This window comes from Idiotropiscis lumnitzeri, chromosome 1, assembly GCF_059441095.1.
Source record: "Idiotropiscis lumnitzeri isolate Australia: NSW breed Sydney's pygmy pipehorse chromosome 1, RoL_Ilum_1.0, whole genome shotgun sequence".
NCBI lineage: Eukaryota > Metazoa > Chordata > Actinopteri > Syngnathiformes > Syngnathidae > Idiotropiscis > Idiotropiscis lumnitzeri.
This window is the reverse complement of record NC_142391.1, coordinates 25,940,310-25,961,509: the sequence shown is the minus strand read 5'-3', so window position 1 is coordinate 25,961,509 and position 21,200 is coordinate 25,940,310. Positions and strand designations below refer to the sequence as shown.

The window sequence follows — 21,200 nt, the reverse complement described above, 5'->3', positions numbered from 1 at the left end:
GTTGTCTTTATCAAGTTAGGTTGAAACGTAAGGAAGAAAAAAATAACACTCACATTCACATTTTGAGTTTTGACTTTTATTCCTAATGTTTCATCTAATTATACGCATATACGCATACACAGTGGACTACTTCGACAAATTAATACAATAGGTGGTGTATTCATTTAATTTCCTTCCAGACTGCTTCGACAAATTAATAAAATAGGTGGTGTATTCATTTAATTTTCTTCCATATCTAAAGTAGTGTGGTTAAGCCAGTGATGCTCAACCTCTTGCAGATCGGGTTTTTATTTCTGCGCTCAAACTGTTGAAAAATAAATACAAAATAAAAATACATTTCCAAATGATAAATGCGTATTATATTATTGTTTTTTTTTTTTGTTTTTTTTTTACCAAGGTTGAGGATTGATTGAAAACTTAATGGGTGTAAAAAGCACACGAACATCAAAACTCATTTTATTGCTTGAAGATGAAGAAGGTGAATTTTCTTTTCTTTGCTTTTTTTTCCATCAAAACTTAAATTTGTCAGACGGCAACAACTGGGTAACCTGAGGTGCACGTTTTGTCGTCAGCTGATCCACGGGGAAAGGTGATATTTCAGACTCACTGTTTATCGGCCTCAGTTTGGCAGATTGAGCTTGTGATTTGAATGGGAGAGGGCCCATTTGTGTTCTCTGGGCATTCATGAGAGATACACCTTTGGCCAAATCTATGGTGTCCATCCTCAAAGCTCGAGCCATCGTCTTCTCGTCTTTAATGGGAGACAACCTCTCTGACTGATCTTGGTTCGCAGGATTCCATGACATTTCTATGATACCAGTCTGCTGACTACTAGTCACTGGCGCTACTTTGGATTGTCCATCGGATTTTTTTATGCTAGATTTTGTGCATTTGTCAATTTCATACTGAGGAGTGATCCAGTGTCGGGGCAGGGAGGAATGATCAAGCTTACAAATAGTTTGATTATTCTTTGGTTGTTGGGATGATGTGGTTTTATACTGAGAACCAGAAGGGACTTTAATTTCACCCTTGGTTTCCAGTTTTTCTTCTGCACACGACACTGGTGGCAAAACAGTACTTTGCTCAAGCTTTGGTGATAAAAACGTTTTTTGTTTTTTCTTGGTGGAAGTGTTTTGTTCGGGGCAAGGACTTGGTTCTCTGCAAATCTTGTCATCAAAATGGCTGCCAGCACTTGATTTCTCTTCAGATTGCTCGGAGGAGCTGCTTCTTTGTGGAATGGTAACATTTTGTTGATTTTCTTCAGTATATGCCGGTTCAAGGTCCTCGCAAATATTAGTTTCCTGGTTGATCTGTGTAGAGAAAGCCTGGCATAAATCATGAAGGACAATTAGCAACAGTGGAACATCCAGAGTCGAACACAGACACAATTCATTGAGACAAGTTGTAAAAAAATAAAATAAAACCATTTTTACGATAAGAAACAATGTCAAGTGAATTCAACAGTTCCAAGCCCAGGCTGTCATTATGATCATAAACCATTATTAAATTAAATGACTGTTAATTATCAAACAAGTATGAAGAGATTTTAACCACATTGGAAGAAAAATAATTACATCTCAAATAAAGTAAAACTACTCAACCTCACAAACATTGTGACAGAGAGAAAAGTGTTTGCAGAGTAATACAATCTACATCTTGTAGCATTTTAAAGGAATTTCTGGAATCAATGTTTTGTTACGTGAATAAGTACATACTTAGCATACTACAAAAATGGGTAGAGTAGCCACAGATTGTGCTCTACTAAGCACACTCTTACTTAAGAATATGACTCGAGTAAAAGTAAAAAGTAGCCCTCCAAAGACTAATTTTGTAAAACACAAACTTCATATCCACTGATTTAAACGGCAAATTTGACTTATAACACAAATAGCTCAAATTTTTTAGGGGATTAACTCCAAATCGCATTTGATCGGTATTGGACTTCTGAGGTTCCGCGGAAGCAACTTTTGGAAGAGACAATTAAAATATACCTGTGGCGACGCAGGCTCAGATGGAGGTGCTCCATGTATAACAGGAAAACATCCTTCTGCCCAGACATCTGGAGTGATTGGTATTGGTTCTGAGTCTTCTGTTGCAGACAAATCCATTTCATCTTCCCATTTATCTCGGCACATGAGTTTTTGCTCCACAGTCTGTATGAAGTAATCCTTGGCCCAGTAAGCAGTGAAAGATGACAGCTGTGGGAAAATAAATAATTCCCTTATTTATTCTGTGACCTTCCAACATCAAAAAAATTAATCGAGGTTAATCGAAGACTCCAAATTGTGAATAGGTGTGAATGTAAGTGTGTGGTTGTCTGTCGAGTGCCCTGGAGACAAGTCCAGTGTTGCCCCAAAATCCACTGGGACATCCTCCAGCTCACCCATGACTTTAATTAGGACAAGTGGATAATGAGTGGATGTTTTACCTGTTTTTCAATGTGGACATTGTAACAGCCTTCCATGACATTGGTCATCAGATCAGCCATTATTTCCCCCACTACATCTTCCGCCTCTTCTTGGACCAACATGTCCATCCATTGGCTCTGAGTCAGACATCCAGGGATGATGTCTTCCTCTTCCGGCTCATGGGATGGCGGCGGAGACACTCGAGCTGGCGCCTTACCCTTGTCAGCTTGGGCTTTGGATGTCGAGCGGGACATCTTGGTAGTGTTTGATTACCTTGTTTTAGCAAAATAAGAGGGGCAAAACATCAGAAAATAAACTGGAACCCACAAAATAAACAAGAGACTATTGTATTTGGTTGTGCACATGTACTGCACAGTGGCAATCATGAAAAGATGAATACAGGAGAGTATACTCAGTATGTTCCATCCTGTCAAGAAAGTCAAAAGGCATACAGTAGCACACTCTCGTGGCGTTTTCTAAAACTACAATGAGTCATGCAACTATTTAGCATGCGGCGATTTTTGCATTTTGAGGGTATATTAAGTCACAACCAGTTTATAAATAGGTCACATATATTAACAGATATGTGTGAGCCTTTGTATTTTTGTCATGTTGTGTAAAACATACATTTTGCATTAAGGTGACGGTAATTCAGTCAAACGTATGGTGTGAAGGCAGTGTAATAATATATCCACCCAACAAACAGTTATTAATTCTGCAATATCTCTGCATTCGGAAAGTTGGGAACAAGGACGTTTCTGACTTCCCACCTTTCGAATTGGAAAAAGCGCAACGACAACTGGGGAGGTTTTTAGATTTATTTATTTATTTATAATTTTTTAGTTATTTGAAATAACTTTACTCAACACGTCGTGGTTTGTACTGACTGCGCGAAGATATGTCGTCTTGTATGACGTTTTTGGGTGAAATGAATGAAATGCTTTAAATATATTCCATTAATCTTATAAATTAAGAAAATTGTGAAGGTTTGCCGGAAGCCAAAATGTGTTGTGATGAACTATAACAACAAACAATTCGGAATCGGCCATCTCTGTGTCTCGACCTCTTTGAGGTCGGAACTGGGACAATCCAAGTAGGACTTTCCCCACTTCCCACCTTCCTCGAATGCAGCATTAAACGCGTTGTTAAACGTTTTCCTGATGTGTTCACGAAACCCACTACTTACATCAACATATCATTACTGTGCGGCTGTTCATTAAATTATTTACATCGTTTGAAATAGATGAACAAACAAACATACCTCCAATTACTCGGTTTAGTTTGCCTTGAGGTTGCTTTTTTTATCTTCATATAAATGTTTTCAACTGTTGCGTCTACTTCCGGATGTAGACAACTGTTGCCAAGCAACTCCACACGTGGGTTTGACGTCACACATTTGTCTCTATGGCTGCAGCAGACGCCGAGGAAATCCGATCGAGATAAGCGCTTGCTTCAAGTCAAATCTATCAGTAATGACGGCGACTAGTAATTGTATAACTGGCAAGCGATCGCAGGAAAGCTTTACAATACAACAATGACGGTGTTATTTTTTTAATTTATTTGACTGCGTACTGCCAAGTGATTTGCTAGCAGCTCTCTGCTTAGCCTAGCTGCTAATGCTAAATACGAAATAGAGCGTAATGTCGTTTTCATGAAACGATCCAGTATACCCGAAGAGGGAACACGTTTAGGCTGACATACTTTGAGACCAGTGACACCGAATCAAGCCTTTCGATGTATCACAAAGAGAAGAGCATCCAGATTAAGAACAGCGCGTCAGCGTTGTACAACAACCTGTGCGTGCTGCGTATCGCCCCGCGGCGCCTCACCTACTTCACGGTGGTTCACGCCAATGTGGTCAACATGGTCAGCGCGTCGTGGGACGGCCTCAATTACTCCCACCGTCAGTTGCAGTCCAAGGAGCCCAATGTCGCAACTAGTCCATCGCTCATTATGCAGGTCAGGCATTGTGGAGCAATAAGGATCACTACAGAATTGGTGGACATCATTTTAGAAAACAGAGTCAGACCATTTATTTTTCTGATTTTATTTTATTTATTACAACAAAAACAGATTATTATAATACTCTGTCTGATCAGGGAAGCTCAAGCCTAGAGTAAAAGCCTAGATCAGTGTTCACCTGGGAATACGAAGTGCTGAATGCTTTGCCTAACCCAACCCAGTACCGTTTCCAAGCCAGGCTAAATAGGCCGGGTTGAAGTTAGGAAAGCAGTGTGAAGCGGTTGGGATGAAAATCAGCACTTCCAAATCTGAGAGTGTGGTCCGCTGTCGGAAAACGGTGGAATTCTCACTCCAGGTTGGTGACGAGATCCTGCCCCAAGTGGCGGAGTTTAAGTATCTTGGAATCTTGCTCATGAGTGATTGGAGGTTGGAGCAGGAGATCAACCGGCGGATTTGTGCAGCGTCTGCAGTGATATGGACTCTGTATCGGTCTGTCGTGGTGAAGAGGGTGCTGAGCCGAAAGGCAAACCTCTCAATTTACCGTTCAATCTGCGTCCCTGCTCTCACCCATGATGTGGGTGTAAGATCCCGGATACAAGCGGTCAAAATGAGTTTCCTCTGCAGGATGTCCGGGCTCTCCCTTAGAGATAAGATGAGAAGCTCGATCAACCGGGGCTCGGAGTCGAGCTGCTGCTACTCCGCAAGAAGAGAATGAATGAATGAGTCAGGAAAGTAAAAACTGGAAGCAAGTCCTTACCTTAGAGCAGGGGTGTAAAACTAATTTTTGTGGACGGGCCACATCGTAGTTGGTTTCCCTCAGAGGGCCGTTATGACAGTGAACCCATATAAATGTGTGATCACCTTACGTTATCACATACACACAACAAAATGAAGGACAGCCAGTCAGTAATTGTTTGTTCAGAAATTATTCCATTTATTTTAAAAGGGGTGGATTAGTAACAAACAAATAGCAATATCTCATATCCCAATGTTATTAAAAGTGAAGAAAATGTGCTAGGAAAAGTAAGTTGATGCACATGATTTGCCCTTTGCGGGCCACATAAAATGCGGTCGCGGGCCAGATCCGGGCCTTGAGTTTGACACCTGTGCCTTAGAGCTACATAAGGCCAGAAAAACTGGCATGAATTTGGTTTTGGCTTGGTCATTTCTACTGAGTCCTATAACTTGCTTTTCTTTCTCTTCCTTCTAATGTGTCTGTATTTTGTGCAGGCAGGGAAAATATAAACTCTCCACTATTCCCCCTGTTTTTGTCTCAAAATGAGCATTATATTTGAACTGGTATACATTACAGGAGACTCAATAAGATTTATTTGTGTTTTCTTCTGATAGGCTGCATTTTGTGTTTTGCCCTCTCGTGATCTGTTGGTCGTGACGTCACAGAAAGGAATCCAGGTGACACATTGAGTAGATTTTAGACTGGACATGAATAAAAGCTTTGTTACGTCTTGTAACAGCATTTTTGTATTTTCCTTTCTAGGTGTATGAATCAGATGGCTCCATCATGGTGTATTGGCATGCACTGGATACTCCAGAAACACCAACAGGTAACATCAACGTTGCAAAACCGGTTTCACTTATAAGACACTTCATGAGGTCATTATTTCTCCTTTCATATGTGTCGTAAATGTGTCCTTTGTCCCCAGCTCAGGCTGTATTTGCCCGGGGGATCGCTGCTGTGTGGGAGAATTACATATGTGTGGGTCAGTACGGTGCAAAACATATTTCTTTTGAGCTAACAAGATTTTAAATGGCATTACCAAATTCATTCAGAGCTGCGTTGACTACAGGTACTCTACCTTCTCACATTACAAAAATAACCTGCGATTGGTTGTCAAATCCACTTCTCCCCCAAAGTCTACTGGCAGAGGCTCAAGCTCACCTTCCACCCTCCTTAGGACAAACACGATAGTTTCTTGTCATTCAAGGTCTGTCCACAATAGTTTCTTGTCATTCAAGGTCTGTCCTCTTGTGGAATCTTGGTGTTTGACGTTCCCAGCAAAGGCAGTAATATCACCTTGTCTGAGGTGCTGGAGGTGCACAAGGAGCCCATTGCTGACTTGGCCCAAGAGTGCTCAGGCAGCCAGGTATTATCCTAAAATGTTATATTGCTCATTGAACTTCATTGGGTGATGTCTCTCTTACAGTATGCTGCTTACTTTATTGCGTTACATAGGTGAGTGAGCTTCATATTATTGTCCTTGCATATATGATTTACTTGGACTCGTGTTTGCAGAATTGCTCGGTCTTAAAATGGAGCTTTCATTGTGCCGCCACAAAGGAAACCTAGAATGATGTTCTTCCAACCCTTTCGGAGCTCATGTGCATTCACTCATACTTCAAAAGTGTGACTAATATATTAACGTTTTTTAAGTATGACTGTCATACTAAAAAAAAGTTTTTAGTATGACTGTAAAATGCAATATAATATATGGACAATTTCTCCCAACCTTGTGCCTCATTGTTTCTCGCAAAATTTTGCTCTCAAGTTTATCTCGACAAGTGTGTTCAGATTATTATTTTTTTTTGGAGTGGTGGGAGGTGCGATTGCTTGAAAGCGCTTAAAAAGTACGTGCAATGTCTATCAGTCAGTCAATAACATGATGTCAGCGGTTGTTTGTCTTCCCTCAGGAGTGCATCGCCGACTTGGTCAGTGCCGATGACGGCGGCACCTTGTGTGTGTGGAAGTCTGGGGAAGAGTTTCAGCTGCTCAACAAGATTGGTGGATTTGAGTAAGAATGAAATTGACTTTTTTCATCTTGTGGTCACTACACTGCAAAAATTCCTCTGGAAATCTCAAGGGAAAAAAATAATACTTAAAATAAGCAAAAATTTCTGCCAGCAAAACAACATTTTACTTGACAAGATTTTGAAAAATGGGGGAAAAAACTGCTTGTACAGCCGCAGCAAAGTGAAATAAATGATTTGTTAAACGTGTTAAATCCAAATAAAGAGCTAAATTGCAGTTTTGTCCAATTTGTTCTCATACTTTCATTCATCTTATTACTTGATTATACAAAATCTTAAAATAAGAAAATTTGACTTTTGCAACCTCACTTCAGGTGATTTTGATTGTTGGTAAGTTTTAAAATGTTGAAAGTGTTTGCTTTAAGCCTCACAGTACTAAAAACTAGCTGTCAACACTCGATGCCAGGACTGCAAGTTCAAAAAAGATAATTAACTATTAAGTTGCTTTTAAACAAGTGCAGTGATCTTGTCTGACCATTTTATTTTAAGCAAAAATAACTTATCAAAGCAAAGTTAGGTTAAAGTTAAGAAATTATATCTTAATTAAGATTTCACTTTTTGCAGTGTACTTGTCCCACCATTTGGAGCTGTGTGAAATATAGCTGACTTATTTTAAATATGGTGTGCAAATCCGCAAAAATTGAATTGAGGAAACTGGATTCTTTTTGATTGTTGAAGATGTTATATATGTAGTCCATACAGCTTATTTAGTTTGGAATATTGAGTGTAGAGTTGTAATCAGTTTTATTTGCATTGGCGATTTGCTTTTTTGAACAACAACCATGGTGCATTTTCATATCATTACTACATTTGAACCTTTCCGACATCATCCTCACCCTCCTGCGTACTTCATTGTTTTGCGTCATTACCTGATGTCTTTCTTTCCTCCATTTCCTCTTCCTTATCACTCACTCCTCTAATGTAATTGCCGCTTTTTTTGTTTCCTCACGGCAATGATCATCAATCTTCTTGTCAGCATGAGCTGCTCATCCGTGAAGCTGTGGAAAGGTACAGTGGTGGCAGGTTACGGAACAGGCCAGATCCGTCTGTACGAGGCCGTGACGGGAATTCTGCATGCGGAAGTCAACGCCCATGCCCGTTGGATCTACTCACTGGATATTGCTCCTTTTTCTGGGCTGGTGAGTTTAGTGAAGCGAAACATATCGGCGTGTATTAAGTTGGCATGTGTGATTTTAAATGTGCATTGTGCTCCACAGCTCCTGTCTGCTGCTGAAGATTCTTTTGTAAGAGTGTGGCACCTGACAGTAACACCGGAAAGTAACAGTGTGGAGGTAAGCCTACTGAAAAACACAACTCGCACCTCATTTTCTAGTTGAAGTGCACATTCTCTCTATAAAAGCATGGATTTCTTTCATTTCCTCTTAGGTTGCCCATCTGCACAATGAGTGTGTGACAGACACACAAATCTGCGGCGCCAAGTTCTGCGATGGAGATGGCTACGCCTTCGCCGTGACAGGATATGATCTCAATGAAATTATACGCTACACGCAGACATAAGACATCACCTTTACTGTGGCTGGGTATACGGATATCAAACGGATGTCATATAATATTTCCTCAATGTGATCCAGATGTAGCACACTGAGAAGGTCAGATATTCTGGAAGTCCGGTCGGCGTCAAATTGCATCATTTTTCTGATGATGTACGCATTATGTTTAGGCTGTGTCTCTTCAGATGTACGTGAGCTTTTTGACGATGACTCGGATGTTTAAATAATGTCTTTAGAATTTGAATGGCAAATGTATACCTGTTTATGAACACAAGTTCAATATTAAAATATTATTGAATATATTTGCTTTAAAGAAATGCCACTAGGGGACAGCATGGATTTTCTCAAACTTGGTGAATACGTTATGGTACGTTTTTTTTTTATTTACAAATGATGGTAACTAATTAATCATTTTCCTTCAAATTTACCAGTTTAAGATTAAAGATAGATCTGACCGCAGAATTAGAGTTTTAACAGACTAGGTAAGCTCCAGGTAGAACCTCCAAAGGGACAACGCAATCTTTTCATTGACCCTAGTTGACTCCCAAGTTGTTTTGACTTTGAATCTTTCTTGTTTGTTAGTTCTGCATATTAGGTTAATCGAGAGCTGTAAATCGGGGATGGGCAACCTAGTGCTGGCGGAGGGCTCATTTTTTTTCATCAGTGCTACGGGTGAGCCTATGTAGGACCACACACCTCCTAACCAGATGTATGACAAAAATGCTCTTGTAAATATGAATATGTACAAAATACATGCTTTTAATCAATTTCATTTTTGACAATTCATGTATCAAATATCCACTATGCTAACCCAACAACAAAGGGTTTGAAAGAAACAACAAAGTAACCACACACAGACATTGTTTTCCAGTGCCGAGGCTACGCATAAAAAATACCATTCAAGGAAGGCACAAAACTGCTGATCCTTAAGTGCAAGAACTCATTGTGTAAATTTTGTTAAACTCACTCAAAATGCGAATGTTAATAAGGTACCGTTTGATCTGCATCATTCCAAATCCTCCAAAAATAATTTGGCTTCCTCACGCTGTAATTAAGGCAGTATAAAACGCAGTGTAAGTGGAAATAAGACATGTCTGACATCTAGTGGTGATTGGTAATATTACAACTTAACACAACAGTTGACTTATACAAATTCAGTTTGGCATTTGCATATCACAGATTTACATTTTTTTTCTTTTCGTTTGTTCATTTCAATATTCCGTTTCTAGTTCTGTGGTTATCACACATCCTTTTTAACATGTGTGACATGTTCCTTTATATTTGGGAGGGACGCATGCATGTATGTGGCACCAGCTCTCACCTTTGCACAAAATACTAATTTAAACTAAATTCTGTGTACATAATATATTAATTGTTATGTTGGTGGTATTTGGAGGTTTTTTTTTGTGTAAAAAAATATTTGCAGACTATTTTGCTAACCGATCACTATTGATAGCTGATATGGTCTCTTGTAGCGTTATCACATGCACTTTTTATTTTTGCTCATATCATGTGTCAAGGTACCACCATAATCCGTCCACCTGATCGTGACGAGATAAGAAGAATCAGGTCAGTGAGGAATTGCACGCTGTATGTCGGTCTGCGGCTAAACTAAATCCCAGAGTTGTAGTTATTTCTTTTTTCTGGTTTACAGTCAACACTGATCACATAACATCAAGTGACAAGACTTTTTTGAAGCCATACACTCATGACATGTTACATAACTTAAATTTGCGAAGTGCCAGCTGACTGTGGGGTCGATGCCGATGTCCGGGCCACATGTAAATGGCGGGCGAACAAGCGCCAGGAGCCATGCAAACGTCACACGTTCTAATGGAGTCGATACATTTTAGTAGGTCGCGTTGTGTCACACCTCACAGTCGACTGGTGTGTGTTGGGTTGGGGGGAGGGAGGCTCAGCAGAAGAATTGATGGCTAAAATGAGCTCCCCAATGACACAGACTGGTGTTACATAACTTTCTGGAACAGTACAATACACATCGGGAGATATTGCTGAAAAGCAACGGATGAATTAAAAAGACGGATTGATGGCGCAGGGAGCGATTTGGACCTTGTCAAGCAAAGGCTTTATGGGACTGTGATGCCACTTTTCTCCGAAACGCAGAGACAAACATTAACATTTAGTCTTCTTTGGATCAGTCAATAACTCTGCTTGACATTCTGGTCCTTTTCTCAAGCCCAGGGCCACTTCTGCAAAACTTGTTGACTCTAGCTGTTCCAGCTGAGCACACAAAAAAGGAGAGATTAGAACATGAAGCATAGTGAACATAAGTGTGCACATGCTACTTTGCCTATACACATTCCTCCTAGAAATAAAGGACTGGTGCGGACCCTTTTTTTAAAAATGTTGTGAGAGCAAGAATTTTTACAGATATTCACATCTGTATGGAATGTGCAACTTTGTAGTTAGCATTATGTATACTGAAACATGGCATTGAGGTAAACAAAAGTTAAGAACTAAAGATAGATTGAAGTGAGTATTTTTTTTGCAAAGTCCAGTGTGGTTTACCTATTTTGATTACAAATGAGTGTTAGTCCTGGGGCATTGGCTGGCCAGTAGAATATGAAAAAAACTCCAGTATGTATGTGTAGGACTTGACTGTAACAGCACCTTCAGAGCTCGTAGAGAACACACATTTTTATTTTTTTTACTACCACATGGTTAACATATTTTTATTATATTTACCGTATTCCAATGTGAAATCACTTTCAGCAGCATGATTGCGATACTTTGATTTGATTTGATTTTTTTTTTTTATAGTTCTCATTATTTCCTCTGAGAAATATTTCAAAATGCAGTCAGGCTTGCGATTGTCAACTTGGAGGTTTCACTGTCGATAGAAAGAAAATCACTCGGTGCAGCATCAAATAAACTGGCAGCTCAAGTATGATGACCTTAAAGAAAGTGTGTTATATACATGCATGTCGGTGTGTTGGCTTTCATTTCCATGCTGAAGAGTGAGCAGTTTATCCCGTGCCCGTCCACACTCGTGGCAGCAGCTGGGTCTGTGTGGCTAAGCCTGCTGGGATAGAGCCTAAAGCCTCTCCAGTCTGCTGCCATAGATGGACCAGCTCACTGATGAAAACAAACAGCCAAAGCAGCGCCTTAATACGTGTGTGTTACGCTCGAAATTTGGGAAAGGAGGACTTCAACATGACAGAGCATGAACAAATGTATGAAGAAGCCTTGACTGCCCAATTAATGTTACAAACTTTATAAAGTCCACGTTTCAATTTAGGGCACAGGTGACAGGCTTGGGGGCCCAATATAATTTGATGTGGCCTCTGAAAGGAATCGTGTGCATCAAATTCCATGATTGTTGCTAAAATCTTTCAAAGATGTTCAAATTGTCATGTTATAAACAAAACTGTTACAGCATTTCTTTTTGTTGCCAAATCTCTTTTTACTATACAGTAACAAACAACTATTTTGCTTGATTTTTGATTAAAAATGAGTTAGTAATTATCAATTTGTTGCTACTGGATGTAATAATATGATGAGGAAATTCAACATTTTATGGTTTCATAGCCCTCGGAGGGCAAACAAGGTGGCCTGTGCCCAAAATGAGTTCCACACCCTTTCCCAAGGGGGTCCTTAGAAAGTCCCTCTTCCTTGGACCAAAAAACAAATAAATAAATAAAAAGAATGATTTTTGCGTAATGAAATAATTTGTGCATTTTTAATTATTACAAAATTTTGGGGTTGCAAGAGGAATATGTGTGCCGATGTGAATGAAAAATCTGTCAATTCATGGCGAACTTTTTGATTGTTTGAGTAAATATGCTTCAAATCATTTTGAGGATTTTTCTTATTTCCCATCGCCCCCCCCCCCAAAAAAATAAAATAAACTATAATAAAAATAAACAAAATTCATTGTTCATGGGTGTCACTTTTCAGTTGCGCAAAATACATACTCTGTTGAGTTGCGATCAGGTCACTGACCTCATCAAAGACCAGCCCGCCTTCCCCTTTCAGAAGCTCACTAATTCCACAACGGCATTGTCCAAATACTTGTAGACCAGACTGTATATTCCCTGTTGTGTCATCAAGGCGGCATGGGTAGGAAATGGGACTTAAGTGCATGAGATTCGAGCAAACTAAACATCAGAGCGTGCCATCTGGGATAGCATTGTTGCCTAGCACTGGGCACTGTTTGACGTTGGTGTGCTGACGTTAGCCAGTGTGCCGGGTGTGTTGAGCCCTTCTTGTTTATGTAGCCATATGTGCATGTGGATGGATGGCACCACTGAAATGTTGATGGATTCATGTCCGAACCAGTTCTCCAAATCAAGTCAGATTCAATTCTCACTCTCTCTCTCTCTGTGTGTGAGAGTGAGGGACAGAGATTTTCATAATTAAAGACAATATGAGCATGTTAGGGTATTGTGGTATGGTATCATTTATTATTATTTGTTCTCACACCTAAAAAGCATCAAGTTCAGATATTTGAGCAAAAAAAAAAAAAAAATCACTTTTATGTCACTTTCAACTGTCTTCAACATTGTGCATAGGAGCGGACAGCAACAATAGCAGCCATATCCTGATCAAGGCGTATCGCTGTGATCTGTCACTCATCAGAGGCTGCTAAACTCTGAGTGATATGAATTGGCCTCTTCCCAGCGCTACAGGAAGTCTAAATACGCAAACATCTCCGGCACAAATTAAATTGTGTGTCTTCTCTGCTCTATCGATCTTTTTAGAGGCACACGAAGGGTGTTTTGGTTGCTCATGATGACACTCAGGGTCCGCACACACACTAAGACAGCTACAGGACACACAACACGGCCGAGACTTTGCACTAATTTTCTAGTTGACAAGAGGAGAGTGGCAAGGGATGTAGAGAAGTATGAGATAGAAGCATCTGGGGAGAATACAAGTGTGCTTGCATGAAGGGTAAGACATAAATGGAAGATTCCGGAACCTCTAAATAGTGAAAACGTTGACAGATGGTCTGTGTTGCACCCTTCGTGGGTTATGTCGGTATCAAGGCATGTTTTTGTCAGCATGTGAGCGATGGTGCACTACATTCAACATTCTAACATCATTAATTGTGGCAAGCTTTGTTTTGACTTGTTCGACAAAGCTCCAGAAATAGGCGAGGAATGAGTTTGCTCACCGAATAGCTCAATTTCTCTGTCACGAGGGAATGTCGTGGCCTAGGGAAAAGAAAAACTTGCAGTCGTTTAGTAAGAAAACCTGCAAAAAGTCAAGCACGCTATTACATGAACTTACTGAGATATTTCACAGCAAAATGAGTCTCTGCAATTTCGTGAAAGTGATTTTTGCCAAAGGAGACTAAGCTGGTTAACGCATCCAAAGACTTGTATGTTTTTTTTCCACTCTGCACTGTGATATTTACTGTATATGTTCTGTTTTGTAAAATGTGTTTTTATTATCGTGGCTCACAGTTGATAACCAATTCAAACTGAAATCCAGAATATTCCAAAGGGTTCAAATACTTTAATCTATATTGGCCACATGCTCTCAGGTATAAAAAAAAAAAGAAGGCAGAGGATGCAGCTGGAGTACTGTCTACCTTTATCTTTTTGTTTCATTTTGTTAACCTCCTACCTGACGTGCCATATGGCTTCCTGCCTGCCCGTCAATGCCGAGTAAATTCTATGTGATCAAACACAAAGTGGTAAATGGAGCAGAAATACAAACACTGCAATCTGCTCATTTTGTCCTGTGAAGGCTACGGGGCTTTTGTCAATTAGGCGCTGACCCGCACACCTCTCCATTAGCTTCACCCACACCACTCACACAGTGGGAAAGTCAGAGTAAGTCGTGGGAGAGGAGATTTGGAAGACGGTGCATTTGCACTTTACCTGGAATGACTGGATTGGTCGCATGTAGCAGAAAGGCTGAATAAATATGAGGAGAACGCCACACAGAGAAAGAGTTTTCTTGAGAACAACAACTAATGATGTCAGGGCAAGGGATAGCTGTGCTCATTCTTGTTTCCATGGCAACACCAATGTAGTGCCGGTGCAGTGACACCAGTCAGGAGTTCTTCGCTGTGGTCCTGCTGACACGAGACACACGTGCCAATGCCTAGCTGACAGCACTGACGGTACGCCTGCGTCTATTCATAGCACCTCGGTGACGCCAAACAGGGACACAGGCGGCCCCGTTAGTGAGCCAAAGAGACCGGGGTCCGCAATCTGGGCAGGACCGTGAATGCTTATCCGACAGTCGGATACTTGTGGAGAAAGATGGTACGGCTTGTTTCTTCGTCCTTCTGATCTCTGTCCAGATCGCCAAGGAGACACCTGGTCACACAACACGACACTTTTTTGGGGGGGTTTGACCGGATTCTTGAAAGGATCAAGAGCCACAATCAATCAGTCTTAGCAGTTGGACTTGCTCACCCTTGCTCTGCCCCAATCAAATCAATTGATGTTTTCTATGATCTTCATTGGATTGGCGATCACCAAAGGTTTTCTGCTCTTGGTACCATCTTGGTTTTTTACAACACGTCTTTCCATATTTGTTGGCTTTTGTGTGTCTTTGGGTTTGGACAAATTGGTTATCCACGGACTAAAAAGAAAAAGAAAATTTGGTCTGAGCATTTGCGAGAATGTTTGCTGTTCCTTAATGGAAAAACAGATTGAGCAGCATGTGGGATGTCTTTGCCATAATTTGTCGCAGATAATACAGATTACTTGTTTACAGAATTGGAATGGAGCTTTGTCTTCAACATTTGCCGTTATTTTTTACTTTTAATGCCACAAGTTTGCCGGCGTAGTAATGAACCTGTTAATTGATGACATTTCAGACCGTTAGTACTGACAATTTTTTTTGACTCATCGTTACACCAAGGCAAATTTACTGTTATGTAAATATGTCATTGTAGCCTTTGTGCTTTTAAAGAAGATATCAGACATCCATCTCTTCATTTTCTGTTCTGCTTGGCCTCATTATTATTATTTCTTTAAGTATTTAAAACAAGTCCCAATTGTCTCACTAAAACTGCAGCAGGACTGCCCGTGTTATTATATGCAACAGGAACGTCCTCCCCAAAATTAAATAAAATCCAATGTTTTTATATTTTTGTTTTTTACTTGAGAGTGGTTTTGGGGTTCGGGTTTTGTTTCTATTTCTCGTAAGGTACAGGATTACTCCAGTTTCAAAATTAAATGGGAGAATGATGGCCCTCTTTTGTTTCATATTTTTTTCCATCCTCTGGAGTGTTATTTAAATTTGTTTATTAGCAGAATTAAAGATAAAGATAAAGATGTCCTTTATTAGTCCCACAATGGGGAAATTTGAGGTGTTACAGCAGCAAAGATGTAGATCACACAGAGTCGGCGGCGTAATGTAGCCGTTAATGTATAATATTAGCAGCAGACATTCATAAAAAGCATGCAAATATACACAGTATAAACGTATCTAAGTGTAAGGAAACACTCCTAATGCCTGTCCATTATACAGAGGGGGAAACGCTGTAATGATAAAAACTACTGAATGATTGAAAATACTACAATGATAAAAATATTGCAATGGTAAAAGTACTGTAATAGTAAAAGTACCGCAACAATAGGAAATACTGCAATGCTCAAACTCCTTAACTGTTAGTCTTGAATGTTTTTGGCGTGATGAACATGCATGGCATTGCAGAATTTTCCCAGTTTCCTGTGAGATGGATTGGTAAACATTTCTCTACTTTCTTACCGAATGATTGGTTGAATTTGTTTAAAGACAAATTATGCAGGAGGTAGGACTAGCTGAAGGCTGAATTCAAATGAAGTGGTCTGTGCTCTGAATCGATCTCTCCACACTTTTTTTCCACCCCTCACTCATGAAAACGAATCCCATGTAAATAGTCAAAATTCATTGATCAAAACAGTTGAGAAGCATCTTTGATTTGAAAACACTCTCGGTGTACCGTGACACGCTGAGCCATGATGTTGTCCAGTCGCCAAAGAGGACCACACACACCAAGTCACTGTCTCCTTTGTGAGCGATTGTTCAAGCTCAATTGGAACTTTTGTCACACACTTTTGTTCCAGCGATCATCAGAAAGAATAACAGAGGCTCTGGAGCAAATAGAGGCTCATTGTGGCCGCTCAGCTCCCGAACGTGTGTCATTGTGGCCGCTCAATGGCTGGTGTCAAACGCCGCTTCGGCTCCTCACGTGCAGAAGTGAAAGTGATCCAAACTAGACCGAGATCGCTCCTTTGTGTGTGTCAATATTGTGTTGCGTCTATGGTAAAGGCGCTGTTGTTTTTGTTTTTCCATCATTCCGCTGATGCAAGCCTTTTCCACGCATGGGATCAGCAGTTTGCCCACTTAGAAGAGAGACTGATCGAGAATCCGGTTTATGTTTACATGTGGACACCCTCCACTATGGACCTATTGTGCGCTTATTGCCAGATCAATACTGGCATGGCATAGAAAAGTGCTGTCCAAGACATTTTGAAATAAACGGACATGACACCCGGGTGCATCAGGATGAAGGGAGGAGGGACGCTCACATACTCACATGACCTTGGGTCACAATATGTTCATTTAGTTAGTGGAAGAAATCAAACGCCCAGTTAGTCCCTGATGCTTCGTGCTACGTTTTTAATGATCCAAGTGGGCCTGTTCACATGCTTGCGGCTGCAAAGCACCGTGGTGATTATTGCCTACAATCTGACGGTCGCACACCGACATGGCAGCAAGCCTGGGCAGGTTCTTTGTTCCCTTCGTGACAAGTTTGAGTGCTTGGATGAGCAGGAGTCGTGGAGACGCTTTAGTCGCATGACAATTGCGTGTTCCATATGGTGTCACTGGAATTTAGGGGTTTTATCTCGACTCGATACCAGGGGTCTTTGATCCTGTTCCTCGAGAGCTTGTGTCCTGCTTGCTTTCCGTCTCTCCCTGCTGCAACACACCTGATTCAAATGATCAAGATCGTTATCTAGCTCCTGTAGACCTAGCTGATTATCTGAGCATTTGAATCAGGTGTGTTGGAGCGGGAACAATGGAAAGCAAGCACCGGCTCTCGAGGAACAGCATTGAGGAGCCCTGTTGTAAACTCTCTTCACTTCCTCATTTCCTTGGCATCTCCTTATAAGAATTTGAAACTTGATGTTCAGTATATGCATTTATTTCTTATCTTGAACACTGCTGATAAATTGTCTTTATGCAAGATATCTATCCAGAATTTGACTGAGTGTCATCAGAGTTGTTCTCATTGGGGTTGTGCATGATGAGGACTCTTAAACTGATGATGCAATTGACTGCAACTGTATAGCAGCTTTCGAAGGATAGTCATTACACTAAGAGTCACACTGATAAGTCACATAATAGTTTGATGTCTATCATGTAAAGCACTAATTACAGTGACTTAATAAACAGTTAGGTGGACCTGCACAACCTGTCTGTAATGACACCCAATTCACGAGTTGTGTCCTAAATTCTGAACAACTAATATGTTAATTTAAATGTTTATTACGGTGGTTTTGACACTGAGTTATACCAGATTTTGGTGGCTTTTTAGGAGCAGGTAAATACTAGAAGCTCCTCGCTGTGATGTAAATGCATCCACCATAACAGTTTGTCGGGTTATGTCGTGGAGGAGGACCCATATGTGTTTAATTTCCAAAAGAATAGAAAATGGCCCGCAAGGTAGCGGGTTTATCAAAAATCCTAAAAGAACAGAAGTAAAAAAAAAAACAACAAAGGTCAAACTAACTAAACAAAAATGCAAGCTTGGACTGCGTAAAAACACAAGAAGACGTGGCACAGACAGAGGACTACGAACCGAACAAAGCAGGGCACTAAATCCAAACAAACCGATGAGACAATGACTAACACCTGGATGAGACGCAAGTGGCCAAGTGAGCTGATTGGCTAACACAATAGGCACTGGGATGACAAGAGCAGGTGGACACAATAACCCGACAAGACAGACAAAATAACACAGGTGATACAAAGTGAGTTCAAATCCAAAACCAAATTACGACAAGCACACCATGACAATGTCAAGTCACATGAATAATACATTGCTCCAAATCTTTGCAAATGCAGTTTTTTTTATATCTCTGATCGCATGTTCGTGCTGTAATGCTAATACATTGTACAGTATATGATGCAATTCGGTGTCAGCAGCTGTACGAATACGCGCACATGCCCGTGCAGTGACTGGCACTCTCTCCACTTTATGAATGGATGGGTGTGGCTCTGAGCACATGAGGGATGCGGCTGACGTCGGGACGCTGCTGCCGCTGCCGCTGCCGCTGCTGCTGCTGAAGGCTGGCCCGGAGTGGAACATCAACATAAGTGGGCGCAACCACCACGAAGAGAGGGCACGGAGAGCAAGAGGGGAGGGATACGCTTCCCATTGCAAGGACTTGAACTCGGTGAGGCGATAGGACACGCACGCACGCTCGCACACGAGAGAAAGAAACAAGAACTTGAGTTTGCTACAGCTTGTGGTCGGATCCGTTCGCCGGGAGTCGTGTATTTTTATTTGGGATATATGCGATATATAATGTGTAATAAAATAAATAATAAAGCGGCGGCATATGTGGACTACCCGGCGCGTCTGCCTTGTAAGTGAGAGATAACAACATGGGACATGAAATTACGCATCATGACCACATCGAACCAGACTGCGATCCACGCGTGCACAATGGGTTCCGCTGTTCGGGGGTGAGGGGAGATGTTTGTCTGGAAACTAACAAAATAGCACGCGCGCATCTTTTTGCAACACGAAGAAGCGTACTTCATTACTATACGATTAACAACATTGACATCTTCTTGGTCGACCGGTGCTAAGCGTATCAAGGGCAAAAAGGTTAGATGTCATCATCATCATCATCATCATCATCATCATCATCATCATCATCATCATCATCATCATTGCATGTGTGTGTGGCTTGCAGGGAGAGACAGAAGAACAGCCGGGAGGTGTTAAAATTGTAAGTGGACGTCGAGGAGAAAGAGACCCGAACTGATTCCGGGAGGTTGATGTCTATATAAAGGTAGGAATTTCGTTCTTTTTTTCCCCCTCCTTCTTCACTTTGTTTTCGTTTTTAAAACAACAACAACAACTTGTTATTGCAGCTTGCGCACGCAGCAGAACTTTACAGAGGGCGGGTGGGAGTTGCGTAACGGTTCGGCTAAACCGCTCCAAAAAAAAAAAGGAAAAGAAAAGAAAAAAAGTTGCGCATTTATCAGAAGAACTTGTCATTATCTTAACAAAACATCTGTTCGAAACCGACTGTATGCGGCTTTCTAGTGCACACGAATAGTCGCATTTTGGAAAACATTTGATCAAACTTTAGTGGGTGTGTCACTTAAACGAATGAGTAAAATATCACGTGTCTGCCCTTAAGGCGTTTGTCTAAACGGAAGATCGCAGCAACAACTTTACTTCAGATCTTTAACCACCTTGTAGTGTTTGTACCAATTGATGAGAACTTTCGGTTTTTGTGTTGTTATGCAAACTCTTAACTAATGTTATGAAAAGAGAGGAAAAAGGTAGAGAGGACCCCCAACAGGGCATTACTGTACTTTTTCCACACTTAAACTAGTTGGGCATTGCTTTTGCACCATTCAGACAGTGGAAATTTTAATGTTGGAAAAAAAATAATTTATGCCCGCTGGTCATTTGAATGTAAATGTAAAAAGAAATTAACCGATTATGAAACAGTACAATTGTAAATAAAAAAAAAAAATCAAATAATTATTAAATTTTGATGACGAGACACCATGCAAACTTACATAATTTTGATTGTATTTTTGTGTCTGATTTGCAAAACATCCCATCTTGACGGTTCCTCTTTTGGGGAATATGTCAAATAGATGCCAAAGAAGCCATCGGTACACTGGCACCTTGTGCATTGTTTACATTATGCAGTTTTGTTCAAAATCCAATTTGTTTGACCTCAGGCAGGTTTAATAAGAGAAGTTTTACTGTATCTGATTATGAGGAGAGAGCAGAAGAAGGAAAGGGATGGTGGTGGTATGGTGATCCGATGAAGTTGACATCAGTTCCTCCATTCTGTCTCACTCCCTGTTTTTCTATCAGCTGTGGAATTTGAACCATTCTTCCTTCAGGGTGAGGCCGTCCCGCTGTCTGCCAATGTGCAGTAATGCAATAGGTTCAGGAGCCTTGTGTGTCTAACTGTATGCGAGGACAAACTTATCAAAGTCAAAAGCAGGGTCCTTGGATGCAAGTCATTTGCACAAAAAAAAGAAGTAACAAAGACGTTACACAGCATGAGCTCCTCTTCTCAGAACCACATGACGTTTGTCTTCTTGGGAAAGTTTTGCAGAGTGCAAACCCAAAGTGGTGGGTGAAAAGAGAGAGAAGGAGTTGTTGTGCATGGGCAATGGCAACTTCTACTCACTCGCTGCATAGTTTTTAAACAGGCTGTCAATGAGCACAGATTCAGCAATGGAGCGTTAAAAGAGATGAGCATGATGGAAGGACAAAGCATGCATAAGCAAATGGAGTTTTGGCTGAGGTCAAATTGCATCGAGCAATGAGGAGGAATAAAATGGAGGAGCCGGATGTCAACTACTGGATTACGCATTG

The 21,200-nt window shown here is 40.8% G+C and overlaps 3 protein-coding genes across 6 annotated transcripts in view; 2 read left to right on the top strand and 1 right to left on the bottom strand.

The window, feature by feature from the left end:
- Nucleotides 1-93: 93 nt before the first annotated feature.
- c20h2orf81 (chromosome 20 C2orf81 homolog) lies at nt 94-3,796 on the bottom strand. Of its 2 annotated transcripts, none has more exons than XM_088292084.1 (4): nt 3,670-3,796; nt 2,429-2,681; nt 1,992-2,198; nt 94-1,325 (listed from the first exon to the last, which is right to left on the bottom strand). In XM_088292084.1, the coding sequence occupies exons 2-4, from the start codon at nt 2,660-2,662 to the stop codon at nt 510-512; spliced, it is 1,257 nt and encodes a 418-aa protein (XP_088148210.1). In that variant the 5' UTR covers nt 2,663-2,681; nt 3,670-3,796; the 3' UTR covers nt 94-509. The 2 variants fall into 2 exon arrangements, with proteins under 2 accessions (XP_088148210.1, XP_088148220.1); XM_088292094.1 differs by having other exon boundaries at nt 94-1,310.
- On the top strand, nt 3,770-8,949 carry wdr54 (WD repeat domain 54). The gene is made up of 9 exons (XM_088292108.1): nt 3,770-4,367; nt 5,721-5,783; nt 5,869-5,935; nt 6,035-6,091; nt 6,348-6,475; nt 7,020-7,120; nt 8,113-8,275; nt 8,354-8,428; nt 8,523-8,949. The coding sequence occupies exons 1-9, from the start codon at nt 4,143-4,145 to the stop codon at nt 8,652-8,654; spliced, it is 1,011 nt and encodes a 336-aa protein (XP_088148234.1). The 5' UTR covers nt 3,770-4,142; the 3' UTR covers nt 8,655-8,949.
- A 9,900-nt stretch (nt 8,950-18,849) lies between these two features.
- rhobtb4 (Rho related BTB domain containing 4) overlaps nt 18,850-21,200 on the top strand; it is a 36,819-nt gene continuing 34,468 nt past the window's right edge. The window contains exons 1-2 of one of the 3 annotated variants that reach the window (XM_088292049.1): nt 18,850-19,017; nt 19,543-19,641. The gene's annotated coding sequence lies outside the window, so the exon portion shown is untranslated. The other 2 variants (XM_088292065.1, XM_088292058.1) reach the window with 2 other exon arrangements.

Excerpts from the sequence above, each read along its gene's own strand:
- c20h2orf81 (XM_088292084.1), bottom strand. The coding sequence starts at position 2,662 with ATGTCCCGCTCGACATCCAAAGCCCAAGCTGACAAGGGTAAGGCGCCA. Across the intron at positions 2,199-2,428 it reads ATGTCCACATTGAAAAACAG|CTGTCATCTTTCACTGCTTA; the intron begins GTAAAACATCCA and ends ATTTTCCCACAG. Across the intron at positions 1,326-1,991 it reads CTGAGCCTGCGTCGCCACAG|GCTTTCTCTACACAGATCAA; the intron begins GTATATTTTAAT and ends GATTTATGCCAG.
- wdr54 (XM_088292108.1), top strand. The coding sequence starts at position 4,143 with ATGTATCACAAAGAGAAGAGCATCCAGATTAAGAACAGCGCGTCAGCG. Across the intron at positions 6,476-7,019 it reads AAGAGTGCTCAGGCAGCCAG|GAGTGCATCGCCGACTTGGT; the intron begins GTATTATCCTAA and ends GTCTTCCCTCAG. Across the intron at positions 7,121-8,112 it reads AACAAGATTGGTGGATTTGA|CATGAGCTGCTCATCCGTGA; the intron begins GTAAGAATGAAA and ends TCTTCTTGTCAG.